The sequence below is a fragment of the Ceratotherium simum genome, chromosome Y, assembly GCF_057802395.1.
Source record: "Ceratotherium simum simum isolate JZ-2026a chromosome Y, ASM5780239v1, whole genome shotgun sequence".
In the NCBI taxonomy this organism is placed as follows: domain Eukaryota; kingdom Metazoa; phylum Chordata; class Mammalia; order Perissodactyla; family Rhinocerotidae; genus Ceratotherium; species Ceratotherium simum.
The window spans coordinates 999,167-1,022,508 of NC_141941.1; the positions used below are offsets into that span (position 1 = coordinate 999,167).

The following is a 23,342-nucleotide window of genomic DNA, read 5'->3' on the forward strand; positions in this document are numbered from 1 at the left end:
CCGTGACCTTGGAGAGAAAGGAATAATGGAAACCTTCAGGCCATCCTCTGACTCACAGATTAAGAGAAGTAGTAGGGACGACTTCGGTGTGGCTCTTATTGAGACGAGAAGCACGTCACAGGGAATGAATGCCCCCATGGAAAGGCAGCAGGGTCCAGCACTTGGTGGGTGCGTATGGAACACCTTGGGAACAAGTGAGATGGTCCTACAAAAACACGGGTCCCATAAGCGTTGGGTCTGTTGACAAGGAGAAAGCTACTGAGGAGATTCATTTAACCACCGTGATGAGCGAGCTCTGAGCCGTCCTCGGACCTGAGACTTTGCCGGATACGGAAGCTCTGCGTCCCTTCCCATAGGCCTCGCCATGGGCATCTCTTGCGTCTGGCCGTTCCTGAGTGCATCCTTTGTGATAAACCATCGAATCTAACTAAAGTCTTTTCCTGAGTTCTGTGAGTCGCTCAACAAACAATCAACCTTGAGGAGGGGGTCGTGGAAGCCCTGATTGACAAGCCAGTGGGTCAGAAGTGTAGGCGGCTGGGAATTTACCGCTGACATCTGAAGTAGGGTCTGGAGACGTGGAGAATCGGACGTTGGTGTTGGAAACCAGCCCCAAATACAGCACACATGAATGGGAATAATGCATCAAGCCGTGCACACAGCATTTTCTGCATGTCGGCGGCACCTCGATAAAAAATGAGGAATTTAACCGGTTGCCCCCAGCACTCAGGACCGAACGCCCCCGTATCCCTCTGTGGCCCCAATGAGCATCCTGTGTCCTTCTCCCCAGCAGAAGTGCCCCTTCTGGCCCCATTGTTTTCCAGCACCAGCTGGACCGGGCAGGTGCACGCTCGGTCGTCCACTCCCTGGCGTGGACCGTCCTGGCGTGACTTTCTGGCTTGCAGGGTGGTGCCCTTGTGCTCACACGGGGAGACGGCTGCAGAGGCAGAGTCCCAGGACGTTGGTGACCGCGGCACAGCGTTGCCCAGCAGGATGACAGGCACAGCTGGGGTGCTCCGTTGGCCTCATCGAGGAGCAGCGGAGACCAACTGGCTCCCCGCGGACAGGCTGAGACCCAGCACTGGCGTCCCCGTGGCCCTTTCTCAGAGCCACTTTGCAGCTGGCATAACTCCCGGCTGCTCCGAACTCGGTTCCTCGATAGATGGTTCATGCACTCAGCACCGATTTATGCAGCCGGCTCTGTTCTCGCCTCTTGAGGAACCAACGGAGCATCAGATGGGGAGGCAGAGAAAAATCGCTGCCCCAAAGGAGCTTCCTACTGGTGAGAAAGCTGACAATCAGACGATGATGACGAAGACGTGCGGGATGCAGTCCACGGCGGGACGGGAGTGTGTGATTTTGGACGGGGATGACACAGAAGGATGCCCCAAGGAGAGCTGTGGGGAGGGAAGGAGCCAGCCGTGCGCTGTCGGAGAACTTTAGGGCGAGTCCCGCAAATGATCTCATCTCGGCGTGAAGACTTTCCGTGCGGCTCTACAAGAAGAAGTCGGCGTCACCACACGCCTTTCTCCGTCACTCACGGAACAGCCGTCATGTGTGACTAACTCCGTGACGCCTTCCTGCAAACTCCTCAGGGCTCAGTCTGGCTCCTTGGTTATCCGTGTGTCCCCAGTGCATCTTTTTACAATGGGTCTGTTTGCATCAGCGTCCAAAGGGTCCACACGCTGCATTTGGTTTGTGCATCTCAAATCTCTTTGACCTGTAACAGTTTCCACTCGCTGCCCGCCTGCCCATCTTTATTCTTATGCATCGGTTTGATGAAGACGCCGGGTCACGGGTCCAGGATTTGGCGGCTGGCATGTGCTTGTGTCACGGCAGTGGCGTTCAGCGTGCTCTGTCTGCGTTTCCCGTGTCCGAGCTTGCACATTCAGCTCCGTCTCTTCTCTGCAACAGCGCGTCATAAGTGATGCTGAACCTTCCTTCTTGGCAGCACCCAGAGGCACGGGATGTCCAGAAGCTCCACCCTTGGGAGCATCGGGATAACTCTGCAGGCTCGGGAGGCGTCTGCCCAGTGAACCCTCCTTTACGAAGCTCTTCATCCCAGAGTTTCCATTGGCTGCCATGGGTGAGCGTGGCCCGGGGCCAAAAGGTCAGAGGGGAAGTGCAAGGTGGAGGTTTTCCTTCTAGCTTTTCTCTGCAGGGTGAGCTGCAGGCTCCAAATTCCCCATCACTTCACTCTGCTTCTACTGTGAAATGCAGCCTCTGTAGGAAGGGCAGGACAGATGCCATCTCTGTCTGCTTAACATCTAGATAGATGATAGATAGATAATAGATAGATAGAGACCTAGATAGAGAGATGATACAGAGAGAGAGAAAGAAATGATGGATAGATAGACAATGGATGCATGGATGTATAGATGATAGATGATAGAAAGATGGGTACATAGATAGATAGATAGATAGATACATAGATACATAGATACATAGATAGATGATACATAGATACATAGATACATAGATAGATAGAGAGAGAGAGAGATAGAGAGATAGATACATAGATAGATAGATACATAGATAGATGACAGATAGATACATAGATAGATAGATAGATAGATAGATAGATAGATAGATAGATAGATATAGATAGATAGATAGATAGATAGATAGATAGATAGATATAGATACATAGATAGATAGATAGATAGATATAGATACATAGATAGATAGATAGGTAGATAGATAGATAGATAGATAGATAGATAGATAGATAGATAGATAGATGGATAGACAGATGGATAGACAGATAGATAGATAGACAGATAGATAGATACATAGATACATAGATAGATGATAGATAGACAGATAGATAGATAGATACATAGATACATAGATACATGGATAGATAGATGGATAGATAGATACTTAGATACATAGATGGATTGATGCGAGAGAGATAGATGATAGCGATTGATAAATGAATGGATGGATGGATGGATGGATGGGTGGATGGATGGATGACGTAGAGATAGATAATGATAATAGGTTGATAGACGATAGGTAGATAGATATAGATCGATACAGGTAGATAGAGAAAGATAGACATAGGTAGATAAATATAGATATGGATATGGATATATAAATAAATGGAGATTCATAGATATATAGAGATATATAGAGATTTAGAAAAAGAGATAAGGAGATATATATGTAGAGAGAGAAGTATTTATATATATATAAATACATATACACATATGGAGGGATATATATGAAGAAATACATATTTTGAGAAATACATATATATGGAGTACATATATGGAGGTAGGTATGCAGGTAAGTAGGTAGATTGACAGATTTCAAGCCGTGGGCTCATCTGACGGTGCGCTGGTGAGTCTGAAATCTGCGGAGCAGGCGGGCAGGCTGGAATCTCAGGCAGGAGCCGACGCTGCATTCTTGAGGCAGAATTCCTTCTTCTCTGGGAATCTTCAGTGTCTTCTCTTAAGCTCTTCACTTGCTTGGACGAGGCCCACCCACAGCAGGGCACGTCTTCTCTTTGCTTCAAGTCCGCTGTGTGTGGACTTGAGTCGCATGGAGAAAACACCTTCACAGCCACTCCCCGGTGAGTGTGGACTGGATAACTGGGGGCTTTCGCCTGGCCAAGTGGACACATGAACTGACAACCCCAGACACGTCTGGAGTGGGCAGGCACAGGGACTTGTCCTCAAGCAGGGCCGTCGTGCAGCCTCTGTGGATCCCCTGTGCTCGTCCCAAATGACGCCCTGAGGACCAGCTGTCAGCCCATGGAGGCCGAGAGGGGAGGCGAGGATCTCCATGCGGCGGGGGTGTGGCTGGCAGCATTGGAGACACTAGCCCGGGTGACAAGGAAAAAGGAACCAGACGGTACCCAACGCATGTTCCTTCTACTTGGAAACTTCGCCCTGTCGTGGCCCCGATGAGGAAACACATCTTATGAGCAGGAAAAACAAAAAAGAAAAAGATCTGGAAATAGCTCTCCAACGACAAACAGCGGGTTCAGGGCCATCGAAACGACATTGCGAAATAGGAACATTTTATTTTTAGGGTCTCGCTTTCTGTTCCCCTTTTCTTCTCTGTTCTACCCCCGTGCCTCTCCCTCCCCCCCAACCCTTAACCTCGATTAAATATCAACTTCCCGTACTCACGCGCGGATCTGATATCGGTTATAAACACTTTGGTGTGAATCTGCAACCACCCTCCCAGACCCGGTTGAGTTTTCTTCTTAGGCGTAAGTGCTGACGGTTTTGTTTCCAGTTAAAGGAATTTAAACTGAGTGGGAGGAGGTGCTGGAGATGGTTTTTTGGTTGAGTGGACATTTTTCAGTGGCCCTGATGTAACCCCATAGGAAAGACGGACGGCTGAAGTTCTCGTCTGGAAGATCAGGGACGGACACCTCCTATTCTCTCTCCGAATGCTGGTTGGATTTCTGCGGAGCCCCGTCCCCAGGTCACTAAACTGAGGCCCCCCGATTATCAAGGGGTCCTAGGGCAAGCGTGGCCCAGATCTGCCCTCCTCCGGGGGGTCCACACAGAAATCATTTTAACCAAAACCGCACAAGCTTGTTCAAGCCAAGGATGCTTGAGCCATATGAGCAGGTGTGTCATGACCTCCTGGGTTACAAGTTACCTGTCCGCACAGGCATACCAGCCGTCCGTCCTGCCCGTCATCAGGGATGACCCCTGGCTCAATGGGGAAGTGGACACAGACTGACCAAACCCCCAGGGGAAGCCGGCAGACGGAGGAAACCGCAGGAAGCTGTGGCCAGCGTCGAGAGAGGGCCGCGGCCCCGGAGACCGGAAGTGTGGACGGGCGAGATGGGGCTCCAGGACAACGAGTCATCGGTCAGAGGAACGGAGAGACCCCAGGACCCCACTGCACACAGGGTCCCGCAAATGACTCTGAGGGGCCTCATCCTAGTCCTGGGCCCCCCCCCAGAAGGGGGCCCAGGAGCTCCGGGGTCAGCGGGCCACCTGGGTGGACGTTCTGTCCCCAGGTGGGTCCAGGATGAAGATCTTCATGTCTGCATCCTGGGAGGGGGCAGTGAGGTGGGAGGGCTAGCTGCAGCCTGGTGCTCAGACGGATAGAGGGGCATCCTCTGCTTTTAGCTGCAAAACGGGGTGGACACCCCTTGTCCAGGGTCTTGGGGGGCTGGGGACTGAAAGGTCTGGGGAGGTGTTTGTCCACACTGGGTTAGCACTAGGACCCCCGGGGCACACACAGAGCAGCCCCCGTCTGCTGCTTCTTCTAGCCGTGTCCCTCTCAGCGCCTTGGGGGGACAGGTGGATCCCCCAGGGCCAGGCGATTCCTAGAGGGAGCAGAGGGCGCATCTTTCAAATGCAAATTAACCAATGGAGATCCAGGCTCCTGCTGCGTGTCTGTGTCTCCTCTTCTGTCTCTGATGAGGACACTGTCATTGGATTTAGGGCCACCCTCCTCCAGGACGCCCTCATCTCCATCCTTCACTTAATACATCTGCAAAGACCCGATTTCCAAGTAAGGTCCCGTTCTGAGGTTCTGGGGGGTCAGGACGTGGACGTAACCCTTGGGGGGACACCATTCCACCCCCAACATCCCCCTAAGGAGCAGTCCCTGCCCCGCTGCGAGAGCCCCAGCCCCCAGCCCTGCCCCCTGCAAACCTTCTTTTCTGGAAAAACCGGCTTACAGACGTTTTCAGCTCCAAAGTCCCCACGTGATCTCAGATCTCGGTCCCCTCTGCTCCTCTGTCGTTTTTTCCACAACCTTGAAAAATGTAAAACTTCATAACTGGACTATTGGTGGTGAGCACGATGCAGTCTATACAGAAACCAATATAGAGTAATGCACACCTGACATTACACAATGTTATAAACCAATAGGACCTCAATAAAATCATTTTTTAAAAAATGTGAAATCTCATTGTCATCTCGCAGACCCTCCAGAAACACCAAAGAGGAATTTGGCCGGGGACCCGGTGTACGCCCACCTTTGGGAAGAAGGCCAAGCAAGTGACGTGTGTCGGGGCAGATATACATTAAAATGAAGAAAAATAACGTTTAATTCTCCCCGGTGCAACATTAGAACAGGCGTCTGCGGGAACCTCACTGTCAGTTGCAAACTCGTAACATGAAAGTGGAGAAGTTTATTTTTTCTCTGAATTGAGGCAACCTGCTAACACAGAGGGGCCCCAAGGAGCAGGTGGATTTGGGGCGAACCGTGCACGACAAACGTGGCTTGTGGGGTCATCCTTGTTCGTCCTGAGAACGTGCACGGACGGAGCAGGCTGTCTCTGCTTCCCTGCAGAAAAGGCTGATCTTCCTTCTGTCTCTGCAATCTGTTATCCGGCTGCCCGTGATGCGCATCGAATTCCGGTTTCAAGCTTCTCCAGTAATAAAACTGAGTTCTTTCTCTCCCATCATTGCGGGGAGGTTTTCTGGGTTGACAATGCTCTGACTCGGAGGGATGGTCCCCGGCTGCAGATCTGGGGTCGGCCGGTCACGGCTGTGTGAGCTTGGGTAACGTGCTCGCCCTCTCTGTGCCTCTCATGTATAGAAAGAGATTGAAACAGCTCTTGTTCTGGGGGGCTGTGGGAATTCCAGGGTCTGGGAGCCCACACGGTCCTTGAAGGGAGCCTGGGGCTGAGGGAGGGGAAGAGGTTGTGCAGAGAGCACTGAGAAATTCCTGCTACTTTATCTTGATTGTGTCTCAATTGGGATGGGAGGGGCCGGGGTTTTTGCATAAACCTGATGTGGAGAAGGATTCTAGAGTCTGGCCTGCTGTTTGCCACCCCGAAGTGCTCCCACCGGCTGACCTGTCGGACCTGACCTGAGGCTCTCGGGGCCCCTCCCTCACCGAGCCCCCAACGCGGGGAGCGGAGTCCCCACAGCTAGTGAACCTGCAGCCTTGGGGGGCCAGGCTGGGGACCGTGGTCTCTCTGTGGCTGTCAGCTCAGGTTCAAAGAGGGAAACAGGATGTGGCCGCTGTGACTCACCACCCCCGTGTCTCAACCGCCCTTGTTCCACTCCTTCCTCTAATGTGTCACCCCGCCCCCTGCATCGGGACCGCCATCCAGGACACCCTCGGCTCTTCCTACCTCTGAGAATCGGCACAGCCGGGGCGGACCGACGGACGGAGCCCTCGGGTCCCGGGACACCCAGCCAGCCCTGGGGTGTGCACTAAGCTGGTAACACAGCATGTGGGGCCTCACTCTGTGCACCCCCGAGGCAGCCCTAAAGGTGGGGAGCGGCCCAGATGATGCTGCAAAATGTACCACAAGGACCAGGCCCTTGTCCCCAGTCCTGGGGGTCACAGAGCCTTCAGCCAAGTGCCAGGAACAGAGACACACCTCGACATCAACATCCCTCCTAGGCCCATGTCTCCTGGGGTCGACAACTCGAAGCTCTTTTGGAAAATCCTCCGAGCCTCCTGACATGGGGGAGAGCCCCCCAGTTAGTGACAGCTGCCTTATGATTGACATGTGCTTTGCATGCAATGAAATGCACCCACTCCGAGTCACAGAGAGTTGTAGCGAATCTACAAACCCGCATAAACAGTACAGTATGGAATGCTTCCATTGCTGGAAAAAGTTCCCCGTGGACCCCCGTCCCTCCCTCATCCAGGAGATCCCCGCGGGCTGGGTGTGCTCGGACATCAAACATACCATCTCCGAGTTTCACATAAATGGAATCACACGGTGTGAGTTGTTCTGAGTCTCGCTTTATTTTTTTAGCCTGGTGTGTCTTTGAGATTCGTCCCCACCCTGGTGTATGCGGGTAGCTTGCTGCTTTTCATGGGTAAGGAGTATGCTGGCGCACGGATGTATCGATCTGCATGTCCATCTTCCCGTGGGCGGGCATTTCGGACATTTCCAGTCTTCGACTACGATGCAGAAAGTTGCTATATAACATTCAGGTTCAAGTCCTTCTGTGGATGGAGATCCTTTCTAAGATGAAATTCCTGGGCCCTAGAAGAAACGCAGATCTGACTTTGTAAGAAACCGCCTGCTTTCTGCTCTGTCTTCCTCAAAATCCGTGTGTTGAAGCCCTGACGCTCGATAGGACAGTGTTTGGAGATGGGGCCTTTGGAGGTGATTAGGGGTGGATGAGACCACGAGGGTGGACCCCCCCATGATGGGATGAGGGTCCTTATAGGCTTTCTCTCTCTGTCTCCACCATGTGGGGACCTAATGAGAAGGGGGCCGTCCACAGCCAGGAAGAACCCCATCCTGCTGGCACCTCGAGCTTGGACGTCCAGCCTCCAGAACCGTGAGAAATAAATATCTCTTGTTTAAGCTGCCCAGTCTATGGTATTTTGTTAAGGCAGCCTGAACAGATGGATGTCCTTCGAAACAGTGTGGCTGTCCTGTTCTAGATCCACAAACAGCGCCTGGGAGTTCTGGTGTCTCCCCATCCTCGCCAACACTTACTATTACTTTCTTCATAACCTCCCCCAGCGCGTTTCAGTACATCTGTGAGATTTGGTAGAACGCACTTAGGTACCAAAAATTCTCCACCTGGAAAATAGTGAGGCCACACAACTGAGCAACAAAAAGCAAACAACCCGATCAAACAAAGGGCAGAGGAGATGAACAGACGTTTTTCCAAGGAAGATATACAGATGGTCAACAGACACACGAAAAGATGCTGAACATCAGGGAAATGCAAATCAAAACCACACTAAGATATCACCTTACACCCATTAGAATGGCTGCAATCACCAAGACAAAAAATAACAAATGCTGGAGAGGATGTGGAGAAAAGGGAACCCTCATTCACTGCTGGTGGGAATGCAAACTGGTGCAGCCTCAATGGAAAACAGTGTGGAGATGCCTCAAAAAATTAAAAATAGAAATACCATACGATCCAGCTATCCCACTACTAGATATTTATCCAAAGAACCTGAAATCAACAATTCAACGAGATTTACGCACCCCTGTGTTCACTGCAGCATTATTTGCTATAGCCGAGACGTGGAAGCAACACACGTGCCCTTCGACTGATGATTGGATAAAGAAGATGTGATATATAAATATATAGTGGAATACTACTCAGCTATAAAAAAGACAAAATCGTCCCATTTGCAACAACATGGATGGACCTGGAGGGTATTACGTTAAGTGAAATAAGTCAGACAGAGAAAGAGAAACACCACATGCTTTCACTCATATGTGATATGTGATAAACTAACACACAGATAAGGAGAACAGATTAGTAGTTACCAGAGGGGAAGGGGGTTGGGGTGGGCACAAGGGGTGAAGGGCACATTTATATGGTTACTGTCAAATAATAACATACAACTGGAATCTCACAATGTTATGACCTCAATAAAATAATTTTTACAAGTCCAGTGAGGCCAAAGTGTCCTGTTATTAGTAGCTTTCAACTTAAAAGAAGAAATGACGTCCCTGCTAGATGGTACAGTCCTATTTGCTGCTCCATCCCTGGAAATTCTGTTACAAGTTTTAACGTTTAATTTATAACAGTAATCTTTTCGAATTCTGTAACATAGTTACGTGTGGAGTTCAATTTTAAAAACACCCTAACTGCCCCCCCACGCAAAATCATCTTGCTACATAGTCAGTGTTTTTATACATTGTATCTAAAACCTATAAAGATTGTACCCACTTAACAAATTTTGCCTCTATGATCTCCTATGAATGCACGGATTTGACAGGATTTTTTTGTCGTCAGCAAGAGGTTTAAGGTTTTTAAAGAGCTTTGTTGAGGTATAATAGACGTAGGATTAACTGCGCGTGGTTAAAATGTGACGTGTGACGAGTTTGGGCTCATGTAGACACCCGGGAAACCATCACCACAGTCGGGATGGTGAACACCTCCATCACCCAGTGAATTTGGGGCGCCCCTGTGGAGCCCCCACATTCCCCCATCCCCAGGCAACCTTATCATTTTTTAAGCATCAGCTAACTTATCAAAAGTCATGTGTTCCGCATCCACACTTGCCAGAAGAAAAAACTATTTTTTTGCATTTTTATGAGTTATTTTCTCTTTTGCCACACGCAGCATAACTAATCATGAAGACAACGAGAGTTGCTGTTGGTACAATGACTAGGAATCTGCTGATCACATTGCAAGGGTTTTTTTTCCGTTTTTGGACACGAATCGTGTGGTATTTCCAGGTGTCTTTGTAAATTCTGATGATACTGGGTCTCACCTGCGAGAATATTATCAGAAATAGCACAGAGGTGTATCGTCTCCACAGGGCTTCGCACACCTAGTAACATGTATTTTAAATAATTAATAGTTGTTACAGTCATTATAGTAATTTAAATAATTAATAGTTAGAATCATTATAATGTTAAATAATTAATAATTATTAGAATTGTCACGATAATGTTAAATAAATAATAATTATTAGAATCATTATAATAATTTTAAATAATTAATACTTGTTAGAATCATTCTAGTAATTTTAAATAAATAAAAATTATTGGAATTATAATAATTTCAAATAATTAAGAAATATCAGAATCATTATAGTAATTTTAAATAACTAATAATTATTGGAATCATCTTAATAACTTTAAATAATAAGAATCATTATAAAAATTTTAAATAATCAGTATTGAAATTGTTATAATACGTTTAAATAATTAAAAATTATTATTAGAATCATTATACTAATTTTAAATAATTAATCATTATTAGAATCATTAAAATAATTTTAAATAATTAATCCTTATTGGAATCATTTTAATAATTTTTAAAAATTAATAAATATGAGAATCATGCTAATTTGGAATAATTAATAATTATGGGAATCATTTCAATAATTTTAAATAATTAATAATTATAGGAATCATTATAAAAATGTTAAATAATCATTATTGAAATTGTTATAATACTTTTAAATAATTAAAAATTATTAGAATCATTATGTTAATTTTCAATAATTAATAACTACTAGAATTATTATACTAATTTTTTTTTTTTTTTTTTTAATTTTTTGTTTATTGCAGTAACATTGGTTTATAACATTGTAAAAATTTCAGGTGTACATCATTGTACTTCTATTTCTGCATAGATTACATCATGTTCACCACCAAAATACTAATTACAACCCATCATTGGGTATACTAATTTTCAATAATTAATAACAATTAGAATCATTATACTAATTTTCAATAATTAACTACTAGAATCATTACACTAATTTTCCATAATGAACCATTTTGAGCATCATTATGCTAATTTTACATAAGTAATTCTAAGGTCCCGCACTTTCCCCTTTGTTTCTAGAAAGCAGATGAAAACAAAGTTGAAGCTGGATGATGGGGCAACACTTCCCTCCTTATGTCACTGCGGGCTCTCCCTGCGCGGCCTCTGACCTGGGGACAATTCTACGTTTCTGTGGTGTCATCTCTTCTAAGAATGTCGCAGCCGCCGTGGTTCCCCAAAATGCGTCACTTCACGAACGCCCTTTTGAGAAAAGTGCACCCTGAAAATTTATAGCCAACACCCCATTAGGGTGTCAACGCTTTTGCTGCCAGTGGGGAGACTGGGTCAGCTTTTCACTTTAAACGGGTCTGCAAAGGACGCCAACGTGAAGGTCAAGTCTGCACGATGTCCTGTGCCGGGACCTTAGATGAATTCTTACTAGTTGGGCTGCGGTCTTACCACCGAGGGTGCTTTCGTCACATCGACCGTCCCTGCCGTCCCAGACCTCTGTCCCTCTCGTCGTGTCCAAGGCATCAGCGAATTTTGTCAAGGGGACCCCTTCTCCTTGTCTCCATCCCAACCAACTGGTTCCAAGCCGCCATCGTGTCTTGTTTGTCCAACGGTGATGGACGGGTCTCAAGTCTTGTTTTTCCTCCAACCATGGCAGCCAGAGGGAATTTTGGGGACAGGAAACTGCGTTAGGGGACCCCTGTGCAGACTCTCGGTCATGCTCAGAATGACCACAGCCCGCAACTTCCACCGTGGTCCACGCTCTGGAGTTCTCAGTCTCATCTCCACCCCTCTGTTCTAGAACCCTCCAGATGTCACGCCCTGGGGTCATCCCTGCCTCTGTGCTTCTGCACCCAATGTCTCCTCTCCTCCAGAATCTTCCACGGGCTCCCTCACGTCACCAGCGTTGCCGGTCACACGTCCCGTCCCCGGCCCAACCTTCTCACAGCGTCCTAACGGAGCCACCGCCGTGCACCTGTGCTCCTTCTCATCCTCCGTTCCTGCCAGGTTCGTCTTATCTGAGCATTGCCACCCAACACGACAATTTTCCCCATTTTCATCACGCTTCACACCGTAATGTCAACCCCCTGAGAACAAGGGCTGTGTCACCCTTTTCTGCTTTTCTCCTCGATCGCCATTGCCTCGGACAACACCAGACACGGCGTAGATCTGCCGCCAATACGTGTGGAATTTATGAATAAACACGCTGACGGAGGGATGCAGGGCCCCGTCCTTCCTGCCCAACGCTGACCCAGCTCCACGGCCACCTGCGTGGAGGTCTGGCTTCCTGACTCTTGGGATCTCGCTGGAGAGGCCGCCATATGGAATCTGGAGTCATGAGGAGCTTGCCTTTCCAGCACAAAGCAAAGAGAGACCCCCCGGCACTCCCGGTCCCCTAGAAACCGCCCACTTTGTTCTGCATCCGAGAGTGAAAGAGGCACCCGCTCTCAAAATACACAGCTGGAGTCTAATGAATGCACGATGGCTGGGAATCACACGAAACGGTAACCTCGTGGACCCCGCAGTCCTCTGGTGCCCTCGGCCGAGCAATTCCAGAGCATACACATCACAAGAAGCGTATTTGTCGCCGTGAAGTCCCCCTCACTTGACGTCCGGAATCTCTCTCGTCTACACTGCGTGATACAGGCTGCAGGGGGGGGTGTTCTCACGGAAGAAGGAAGGTCGGGCTCCCACGCTGAGAAGGAGCCTTCCCATCCAAGGAGTAGCTGTGTGGGCCCGTCTTTAGCAAAGGATGCTCTGAAGGGCCTGCCTGCCGGCTCAGCGGAGCCTTGAGGACGTGCACTGGGGCGGGAATCGTTGATCACGTCTCGGAGAACCTGACAAGGAACCACCCACCACTGGGTGGAGAGGAGGGTGATCCGGCGTTGAGACGGGGGCAGGAAAGATCCAGAACGTGGGACAGAGGACCGAGACCCCAGTTACCCAGAGTGGGCAGAGAGATGCTGCTGCAGAAAGAGGAAGCCGAGATGTCGATAAAACGAGGATGACGGAGGGCCGACGGGGTTAGAACTCTTCCTGTGCGTCAAGACGATAACGCCGGCCCGGTCACGCGTCGGGGAGGAAGACGCGGCCGACAGAAGACGGGGCGTTTCTGGAGATGCTGACGTCGCGAGGAATCCTTTAAAAGGGAGAGAGACGGGGGACAGTCTGCACAGTCCAGAGAGAAGGGACAGCCTTATCAGGGCCTTGATTCCGCCAGCCGCCCCCAGGACGGGGAACCTCGGTTCTGGGCTGTCATCCAACAGAGGCGACCGCCACTGTGCACCCCGGAGCACCGGCCAGGCGAGACCAGGCTGGAAGGGTCCGAGAGAGATGCACGGAGCTGGCCGGCCGGTGGGTTGATTTTTTCTCCATCTTTGGGGCGCTTGGTTTGCATGACCCCGTGACGGCGCGTGTTAGTGAGGGAGAGAAGAACACTGCCAGCTGGGTGTCTCCCTCAGAGGTAGGGGAAGAGCGGGATTAGAATGAGTGCTGCCAGGGCCACGGGAAGAGCCGGACGTGGTTTTGGGGGGAGCCGTCCTCTTGCACTGCTTTGTGGAAGGAGAAGGACGTAGGACAGGGTGGACGTGGTCCGGGCGTCCGTTCTTCTCTGCTGTCTTATCTCTCCGGGAACTGCTTCCGTTTGGGCTTTTTCAGCATGAAAGGCGCCGAGGGCGAGTGAGGGACGCCTACGTGCCCGCGCTGGGTCCCCCGGGGCCGGGTGGGGACAAAGGCTCTGCTGGGCAGGTCTGCACGGGGTGCTGGGCAAGCCGCCTTTCCCCAGAAAGGCTGTGGGGTGTCTCCTGGGAAGGACAGAATCGACGCCTCGTTAACTGCATCCTGAGCCAGACGTGGCCGTGCCGTGCGGCCACGGGCGAGCCCCCCAACTCTCCCTCAGTCCCACATTTACACCTCAGATCTTTACATCTCTGACCTCAAATCGTGGCCGCGAAGGCGAGAGGGGAAAAGCAAGAGAAGGGGCCGCTGGTGCCCAACATAAACTTGCATTTTAAACACAGAAAACTTCCACTTTTGCTGGAAAACATCAGGTTCGCTCTGCGGCCGAGGGCTGGTATCTGGGTGGAGGCAAACGGCAGGCCAGACAGAGTTGCCTCATACCCCAAAGTGGCTGCTGCAGGCTGGCGTCTTCGTCACACGACCCTTCTTCTTGTCACTGGGGGCCTCACCCCTCCTGCCCCTCGGCCACCACTTACAAGAGGATCAGCTTAAAATCGTCGTGATGGCAGCTCTGGGGGTCTGAGTGGGTCCCTGCATATGCATCTCGGCAACCGGCATGTAGACCGGGGATGGCCGGGCACGGTGGGCCGGGGAAAGACAACAGGGCAGGAGCCTGGAAAATGTGTTTAATTCCCGTTTGCTGAAAGTTGTGGACGTAGATGTGGGTTAATTTTATGAGTCATTTGAAGGGGGGTTCAAGCAGGATTTAAAAGGGGATCTGATGTCGCCAGGTGACCCCCAAATTCTGAGGGGAATTTGCTGACTCGATAGGGCCCCAGGGGCCACCCCCGGGCCCCTCAGCATTTTGAGGGGGCTGGTTCCCCCGGGGGGAGGCTCCTGTGCAGCCGGACTCTGAGCTCTGACCTGCGGTGTCCCCTTTCCCGTGTAGGGCCAGCTGTGGGGCCAGGGCCCAGCGGCCCTGCTGGATGTCGTCAGCCTCCTGCTGCTCCTGAGCGCGGCGTGCTGCAGGGACCCCCACGCGGGTAGGTGTGGGCACGAGCTCTGATGTCGGGGTCTGCAGCGTGGGGGGACGGCCACCCCTGATGCCCGATGGGGACACGAGGTCCCCGGACCCAGAGCACGTCCCGCGGTCTCCCTGCAAGGGTCAGGGGTCCCCTCGCAAATCAGGTGGACGCGTCTCTCCTCCGGCAGAAGCGGGGACCCAGAGGGGTGGTCCCGCAGCTCGAGTCCCAGACCCCAGACCCAGCGGGGGTGTCACACCTTCTGCCCGTATGGGAGGAAAGTTGTGGAAAGCAACATTTCCCGCCAACCTGGAAAACCTCCCCGGGAAGGTGCCAGAGAAGGAAAACCTTATTAGCAGGATGACCCCCTAAAGGGGCTGCACGGGAGGAAAGAAATCCCCCCTCCTGACAGGGCTGAGGGGCACCGCTCATCCCCGTGGGTGGGTTTTCCGTCTGGAGCCTGAAGCCCGAGGGAGTGAGACCCCTGTCCTCCGCGGGGACCGGGGCTTGTTTGATGACCACCCTTCAGAGAGACGCTCCGGGGTCCTGCACTGTGACCCTGGCCAGAGGCGGATTTAGGGGTTTACGTGCATTTGAAAAGGGCAGAGAGAGAAGTTTCGGAAGCAAAGGTGGAGAGTGGGATTCTCTTCTGTTTTTTTTTTTTTTTTTTTCTTCTAACGGGGAGAATTAACCTCATTTTTAAATCAGCTCACAATGACCCACTTTGCATTCCCGCCTGCACTGTGCACGGGGTTCCGATTTCTCCACTTCCTCCCCCAAAATTATTGTCTGGACCTTTAAGTTCAGATTGTAGCCGACCTCACGGGGGTGCAGGGGCACCTGCTGGTGGCTGAGATGTTTCATTTTCCTAACGACTGGGGTGCGGAGCGTCTTTTCAGGTGCTGGTAAACGGCACTGAATCGTTCCCGTTAAAAAAATGTTAATTTTGCGTTATGGGGATTTGGCCTCGGTAAAGAAATAGTCGGGGTGGGGGGGGGTCCCCCGACTCTGGCTAAGTGTTCGTTTTTTAATTACAGCACCGGAGAATATGTCTCCCGTTATAAACATGAAGCTCGATGCGAGGAAAAAAATGTTGACCTGGAATTACAGGAGAAACGTGACTGAGGAAGAATGCAGAATAGACACCCCGCCCAACCTTGCCACCAGTACCAGCCCACAGGTGAGTGCTCGTGGCTCGTGCCTCGGGGCTCTGCTCCTTGTGAATTTCCGTGTAAAACGCCTCTTGAGTAGCCGCCTTGCCCTAGATTCCCACTCGCATCACTGTTATTGGGGAGGAAAAAGGATGTCCTCTATCTTCTCAGGTTCAGTGACGGGGGCCTGCAAATTAAAGTGAGAAAAGACAGACAAACAAGAGGGAAGCAAAAAGTTTATTAACACGTGTCTCATGCACGTCCACGAGTGTTGAGCATCTCAAAGGGATGGTTGAAATGTGAGCTTACATAACATCTTAACAAGAGAACAACGAATTTGTACAGAAGTGACAAGACAAAGGAAAAAGACTTTGAGTTTTTAGGGGTGGCCAATCGTGGGATGATAAATATATGAGGGTTCCATTATTAACGGAAGACGAGGGTTAATTTTAGCAAGATTTGCTGTGTGGATTCCCCTGGTGCCGTCTCCAGGTTGAGACTTCTGGCATTGTCTCTGGACATTAACTCCTGGACAGGGGGACACTTTACAAGTCTACGTCCTGCCTTCAGGCAGGTGGAGGAGGGCAGAGACGTTTTCTTGTGTAGGTTTTTCTCAATTGCCTTCAGCTCAAATCATCCTTATGCCAGAGCGGTAGATTTTGCAGTGACATATTCTGCGCCCTTCACACCTTACGTATAAGAAAACGTGAACAGAATGATGTTTTATGGCCCAAAAAGAGAGGTGGCAGGAAGGAGGACCTCCACGTAGGGGGTCATGGAGACCCGTCTGGGGGCGTCGTTATCATCTACACTTTGAAAATTTTAAAATTATGAAAAAAATAGGAGTATGTTCTTTATCTGCTTGAAACCTTAATATCCACGTCTTAGAGAATAATGGGTTTCAGGAGGTCCCACTGGTCGCCTGCAAAGCTGGCTCCTTTCTGTTCTTGGAGTGAGGGGTGTCCGTGTCCACTCGGGAGCCCCTTTTCCTTCCTAAGTCCACTGGACAGGAACGGGTAAATGAAATGATTCCAGTATGGCACCAATGTGGCCCCAGATGGGCGCCCGTCATCCCTGGTCAGCTGTGAGTGGACACAGGAAGAGGATCCAATATGGCCCCAATATGTCCCCAAATGGACACCCGTCATCCCTCGTCAGCTGTGAGTGGACATATCCAGTGATTCCAATATGGCACATATATGGCCCCAATGGACGCCCTTCATCCCTGGTCAGCTGTGAGTGGACACAGAAAGAAATTCCAATATGGCCCAATGTGGCCCCAAATGGACGCCCTTCATCCCTCGTCAGCTGTGAGTGGACACAGGAAGAGGATCCAATATGGCACCAATGTGGCCCCCAATGGAGGCCCTTCATGCCTGGTCAGCCGTGAGTGGACATATGAAGTGATTCCAATATGGCCCAATGTGGCCCCCAATGGACGCCCTTCGTGCCTGGTCAGCTGTGAGTGGACACAGGGAGAGATTCCAATATGGCCCCAGTGCCTCCCTTCTGTCCCAAGTCCACTGGACAGAAATGGGCCAAAGCAGCCATCCAATATGGCGCTGTTTTGATGCTTGGGAACACTTTAGAATCTTTTTGTGCAGTTTCCTGTCAAAAATGATGCTTTTGGAATTTTTGCTGGAAATACGTTAGATGCAGAAATGGACTAGAAATTTGATAGTCTTCAGCCTTTTCCTGAGAATCCTGGGTCCCTCTGCCTTTTTCAGGCTGATTCTGTCTCCCCGTAAATTGTCGTCGCTTCCTTTGTGTCTTCGTAATTTCTGGGTATTTTTCAGCTCTCTCTTGCTATTGAACTTGCGTTTTTTTTTTCAATTTTATCTTCCTTGGCTGTCGGTGCAGGAATTTCTGATCTTTGCGTCTAGCGGTTTCCCGTAATCTCTCTAAATTTGAACATTTGCGGGGATCACCTCTCCGGCACAGAATTTACATATTTTTGAAAGCTTTTTTTTTGGCGGGTGTGACATCTTTTCAGATTATCAATATTTTCCTCATTGACCTCATTGATGTGTTATCATATTATTGCATTTTCTTACAGCGTTCTACCATCACTGAAACAAAGTCTAGACAATCTTAGTAGATTTTTAAAAAATAACGTTGAATTTGGTTCATGGGTACGACTTCTTGGGTTTTACTATCTTTTTAAGCAGAATTGTCCCTTTTTCTGGAAGCCATCTCGACGGTCTGACCTCGGCGTTCTGCTGGCGACGTAAAATCGAGTCCATTAGCATTTTCTGTGGACGACGGCGCGTGGCTGTGTGTTTTCTTCTGTTTCCCGAATCTCCGGTCGTGGGTGCATTTCCTTCCTCCTGCTCTGGGATTGATTTTGAGGGTTTTCTCCTAGAAAAAAAAAATAAGCCAGTTCTTTGGAAAAGGAGGGTCTCTAATTTGTTTAATTGAATGACTGGCCGAGTAGTCCCTCCTTGGGGCTTCCCAGTAAAAGGATGTAACAGCCGAGCCTCCTTCTGGGGCCCTGATTCCCGCCTTCTCCGCAGACTTAATTAGGGGAAACACTCACTCTGTTGTTTAAGTTGCTGGCCTTCCTTTCCTCTCCCGAGTGGCAGACTTTTGGGGACCCAGAAAGCGCGGCTGTGACGTTTTCGCTTGGGGTGTGATTTGGGTTTTCCGTGAGCCCGGATTCGGGAGGGGTACCCGCCAACGCAGAGGGAAGCCAGCTTCGAGGTGCCCGGGTTTTCTTCATCCTCAAGGCTGTCATTTTTGTCCCTTTGTCACCAGCCCCCGTGGAGGGTCGGCTGGGGACGAGGACAGAGGCGCCGGGTGCCCTGTCCTGCCACCGCGGACTTGAGCCTCGTGGGGAGTCCATCTCCCTGTCCTCCCGGGAGCCCGGCCGGCCTCTTGCTTTGGGGTCGTCCCCAGCGTCCCCTAAGCCACAGCTCCTGCGGGTTGTCACCTTGAGTGACATCTGAGCGTCGTTTTATTAATCGATGCATCGCACCCACTTGTCTCATTGGCGACACCCCCCCGTGCATCATTTTTCCTCCTTTTGTGCCTTCTCTGTGTCGACTGATGAAGAATTCCGGGCGCGTTTTCTCTGTGTCTCCGGCTACGGGATTCTTCCTTTTCTTTGTGGGTTTTTCCCGTGGATTTGGCCCACGCACGACGTTTTCCGAGGCTGCTCAGATTTCCACCAGTTTGTGACTTGAGGAAATCTGAAACCGTACACTTAGTGTCACCAGGGCGCTCCCCCCGACCGGTCACGGGGGGAGTGGATGCCACGTGGACCCCCGTGCGCGCGGCCGCCCTCCGCCCCGTCATCTGGGACCTCAGAGGCGGGATGTGCTCGTGCTGGTTTCGTTTTTTCACATAATATGGTTTTTTCTTGCGCGTCCTCAATTGTGTTTCCGTGTGTGGGGTCCGTAGGGGGCGCTTAGCTCGGGGCTGGGCTGGTGGCTGTCGATGTCTGTTTCTCTAATTCCTCATTTTGTCCCAATCCAAGTAGGGTTTTCGGGAAAGATGCTAAGGGGAAATATAATTACAAGTAAAATCTCCCGTGGAGGCGTGAGCAGGCGTGAAGCTCGGACACGGCTACGCCCCGGAGGGACCTTGAGGCCGTGATGCTCAGGGAGGGAACCAGACACAAGAGGACGCACAGCGTGTGACCCCGTTTACGTGAAACGTCCAGAACAGGCGAATCCACAGGCAGAAAGTGGATTATGGGTGCCCGGGGCTGGGGAGTGACCGCTGGTGGATGCGGGGTCTGCATTCGGGGGGATGGACTGTGCTGGAAATGGAGGTAATAATTGCACAATATTTTGAATGTGCCCAATGCGCCTGACTCGTGCCCTTAAAAAAGGGTAGAAGGGTAAATCTTACATTATGTATATTTGACCGCAACACAAAAAAAGAGAAATTGAAAAAAATTTTTCTAAAACCCTAAAACAGAGAGCGCAATAAATAAATACGTGTTCGCATAAACAAATAGAACAAAGTCTCCTGCCGACCCAGAAACGTCCCCACGAAGGCAGAAGGGAAGGAGCACGTTTTATCATCGACAGGCAGGAAGCTAGAACGTGATGGGCGTCACAGGCAGCCGCTGTGAGACGCAGAGGCGGGAGGAATCGCCCTTTCTGTAGGGCCGGGCAGACGCAGCCCGTCACACACGTTCACTGTCTTGATCCCGAGGGAAAAGGAAGCTGCTCCCATCTTTTCGACGAGCGGGAGGTTCACTCTTGGAGCAAAACCCCCCCAGAGACGGGAGGCAGGACCCCCTTCCTGACGCTCCGGGGCCCCAGGAATCACGTTCCTGGGCTGCCAAACTGGTGGGACGCCCTTCAGCTTTTAAGGAGATTTGCACACATTTCAGGGAGACCAGGGAGCTACACAATTGTACGTTTTCTGAAGGGATGCTAAGGCGGGGGGGCACCAGGAAAACACTAATTTCTTCAGTTTAGATTTGTGTTCACCTTTTTGACGCCCCGTTGGGACGTTTCTCGAGCCCTCGCTACCTAAGAAGGGTCATTTCTCCTCATTTTGTCCCCAACACGCCCGGCTGCACTTAAACCTCTTTTGCCACATTTTCCCCCTAAAAACTGCGCCCCCGGGGCTGCCTCCTGTGGGGTGTTTCAAAGCCGTTACTCGGCCTGACTTTTCCGCAGATCACAGATTTCCCCTGCCTGGCTGTTTTCAGGAATCCTTTGTTATCCGTAAAATTGGTAATTTTCCCGAAATTCGCCTTTTTCGCACCATCTCTCCTTCCTGGTTGGAAAACTTACGTTTTCTTTCCTTTTAGGATCTCAAAGCAACTTTTTTTTTTTTTCTTCTGGAGAAAATCCTTTTCAGGGGAACGTGTTTCCATAGAAACGGAAGTGGAGCGCGTCCTACTTGTGTCTCCAGGAAAACCCTCGGTTCCTTCCGGAGGCGCAATCGGTTCCGGGACCCCCTGTTTGGGGCCCGTTTGCTCTAGTTTGAAGGACGGGGGACGCCCCAGCCCGGTGTGTGCGGGACGGAGCTGAGCGCCCGCGACGTTCCCGCTGTGGCCCCGGTTCTTCCACCTGGGCCGGAGCCTCCTCGGATCTCACGTGTCCCTCGCCGTCCCCGTCCCGGAACGTCCCCGACGACACTTGCCGGGGAACCGTCATTAAAAACACCCCGAAAGGCCACCCGACAAACGTGCGAGAGGAAGGGAACACTTTTATTAGCAAACGAGCAAGAAACCTGCGTGACTCAACCAAACGCCCAGCCCAGCGAGGACACACGAGGCTGTTTATGCAGAACTGGCTGGAGCAGGGGCTCGGCCACCGTCCCTTGCATCTGGCAGAGCCTCGGAGGCAGGCAGAGGACTGGGAAGGCTCCATACACTCTTGTGTGATGTGAAAGGGCCCTGCAAACTAAACAGACCGAAGACAGATGAACGGGAGAAACGGCATCCACGTTTTATATGACGTTAAAAATCTTACGGGGCCTACGGTGGGGGCTTCCTGGAGAGAAGAGAACCCCCCCCAAAGAGGCAGTTGGGACTGAGAGTTTATGTGCCCTTTTGAGTAAAGAGCAAGAAATCGTGGAGACCTGGGAAGACAGAGGAAAGACGGGGCTTGGTTTCCAAGAGCAGCAAGTTGTGGGAAATTAAAGGTGTGAGGGCAAGCGTGAGCAGATAAGGGTGATCTCACCAGGTTTATCCGTGCGGTTCCGTCTGGACGCCGACTCTCCGGCCTCTTCGTGGTCATAACACGGCCCCAGAGGGGGGACCCGGGGCCGGGGTCGTTTCCCGGGAGGTTCTGCGCTCAGTCAGAGGAGGGAAGGAGGACGACATGGGGGAAATTGCGGGGTTATAATCGAGTCCTGGCGCCGGTGGGCCGACGGCCACGGGGGTTATCCTGAGCCTGGGGATGGTGGTAGAGACGGGGGTCTGGTTCCCGGAAGCCGGCTTGTGTGTAGGCTGCCCCTCTGGGCTGGTCCGTGGAGACGGCGGGTCGGTTTTCGGGGCAGACACTCCCGGGTCCCGGGGGAAGCACCCCTCAGCTGTGGGCCCGGCCGGAGGCCTGTGCATTTGTTCGTCGCACACGTCGTGGAGACTCGACCTGCGCAGCCCGGAGGTGAGGGGTCGAGGGTGAGCTCTGCGGTGGGGACAGTGAGCGAATGAAGATGCTCCATTCGGCTCGTCCCTCGTGGTGCAGATGGGGCTGCTGTCGACCGAATGTTTGTGTCCCCCAAATTCAGATGTCAGAACTGAACCCCCAGTATGATGGTGGGGGTTGGGGGGGACCTTTGGGAGGTGATCAGGTCATGAGCCCTCCTGTGTTCTGTGCCAGGGGCCTGCAAATTAAACTGGTGCCAGGGGCCTGCAAATTAAACTGGCAAAAGACAGATTAATGGGGTCAGTACCTTTATAAAGGAGACCCCGGGATGTTCCCTCGCCCCGTCCCCCACGTGACGACACCGTCTATGAACCGGGAAGCGGGTCGTCTCCAGACACAGAATGAACTGGAACCTTGATCTCGGACGTCCAGCCTCCAGGACTGAGAGAAATAAATGCCTGTTGTCCGTAACCCCCTGAAATGACTAAATAGGCGCATTCTGCCCTTCTCTCCGGCTGCGCCTTCTGGGCCCCTCCCCTTCGGGGCCCTGCCCCCTCGCTCCTGTGCCACTTTCCCGGGTATTTCAGAGTGGTCAGCCGGAAGAGGCAGAACCAGGCCCAGCCGTCCAGCCCAGGGCTCCTTCTCCAACGCCGACGTTCACACGCCTCCCATGGGGGTCTCAGTAAAAGCAGGTGCCGGTTCAGAGGGTCTGGGCTGCCAAAGAGAAATTGGCAAGAAAGTCTTTATTTGAGACAATTGCAATAGGGCAGAGGCTTGAACTCGGGCCTGAATTCAACAGGGGCAGCTGGGGCCTTACAGCCAGCGGGGAGGGTGAAGGAGTCGGGTGCAAAACCCCGGAGAGGACTGCGTTAGGTATTGCATGGAAGGAAAATGTTTTTCCTCTACACTGTTATGTTCAGTGATAGAGCCCTGCAAATTAAACTGACCAGAGACAGATTAACCAGAGAAAAGGGATATAATTTGTGTTTGATGTTAAATTTTGCACATACAGGGAGGACTTCCTGGAGAAATAAAGACCCAAAGAAGCAGCTAGGACCACTTTGGGTACTTAAACACGATTTTGGGGGACTTATTGACCATTTGTAACAAAGCAAGATATGTTTGTAGAGAAGTGAGAAGACAAAAGAAAGGAAGTTTAGGGTTTTAGGGGCTGCCAGCTGGGGGAAGGTGAACATTCAGGGAAACCAACGGAAGATAAGGGTTTGTTATAAGGATTCCTCGAGGTGCTGGTTCCAGGCTGATGACTCTAGAATTTTCTCCGGTGAT

The 23,342-nt window shown here is 51.0% G+C and overlaps 1 protein-coding gene across 1 annotated transcript in view; it reads left to right on the forward strand.

The window, feature by feature from the left end:
* Nucleotides 1–15,898: 15,898 nt before the first annotated feature.
* The window catches only part of LOC147911595 (interleukin-3 receptor subunit alpha-like), a 62,503-nt gene continuing 55,059 nt past the window's right edge, over nt 15,899–23,342 (forward strand). The window contains exon 1 of the mRNA XM_087427931.1: nt 15,899–16,031. Within this exon, the coding sequence (XP_087284057.1) occupies nt 15,900–16,031 (132 nt within the window). The 5' untranslated portion in view covers nt 15,899. The remainder of the gene's footprint in view (nt 16,032–23,342) is intronic.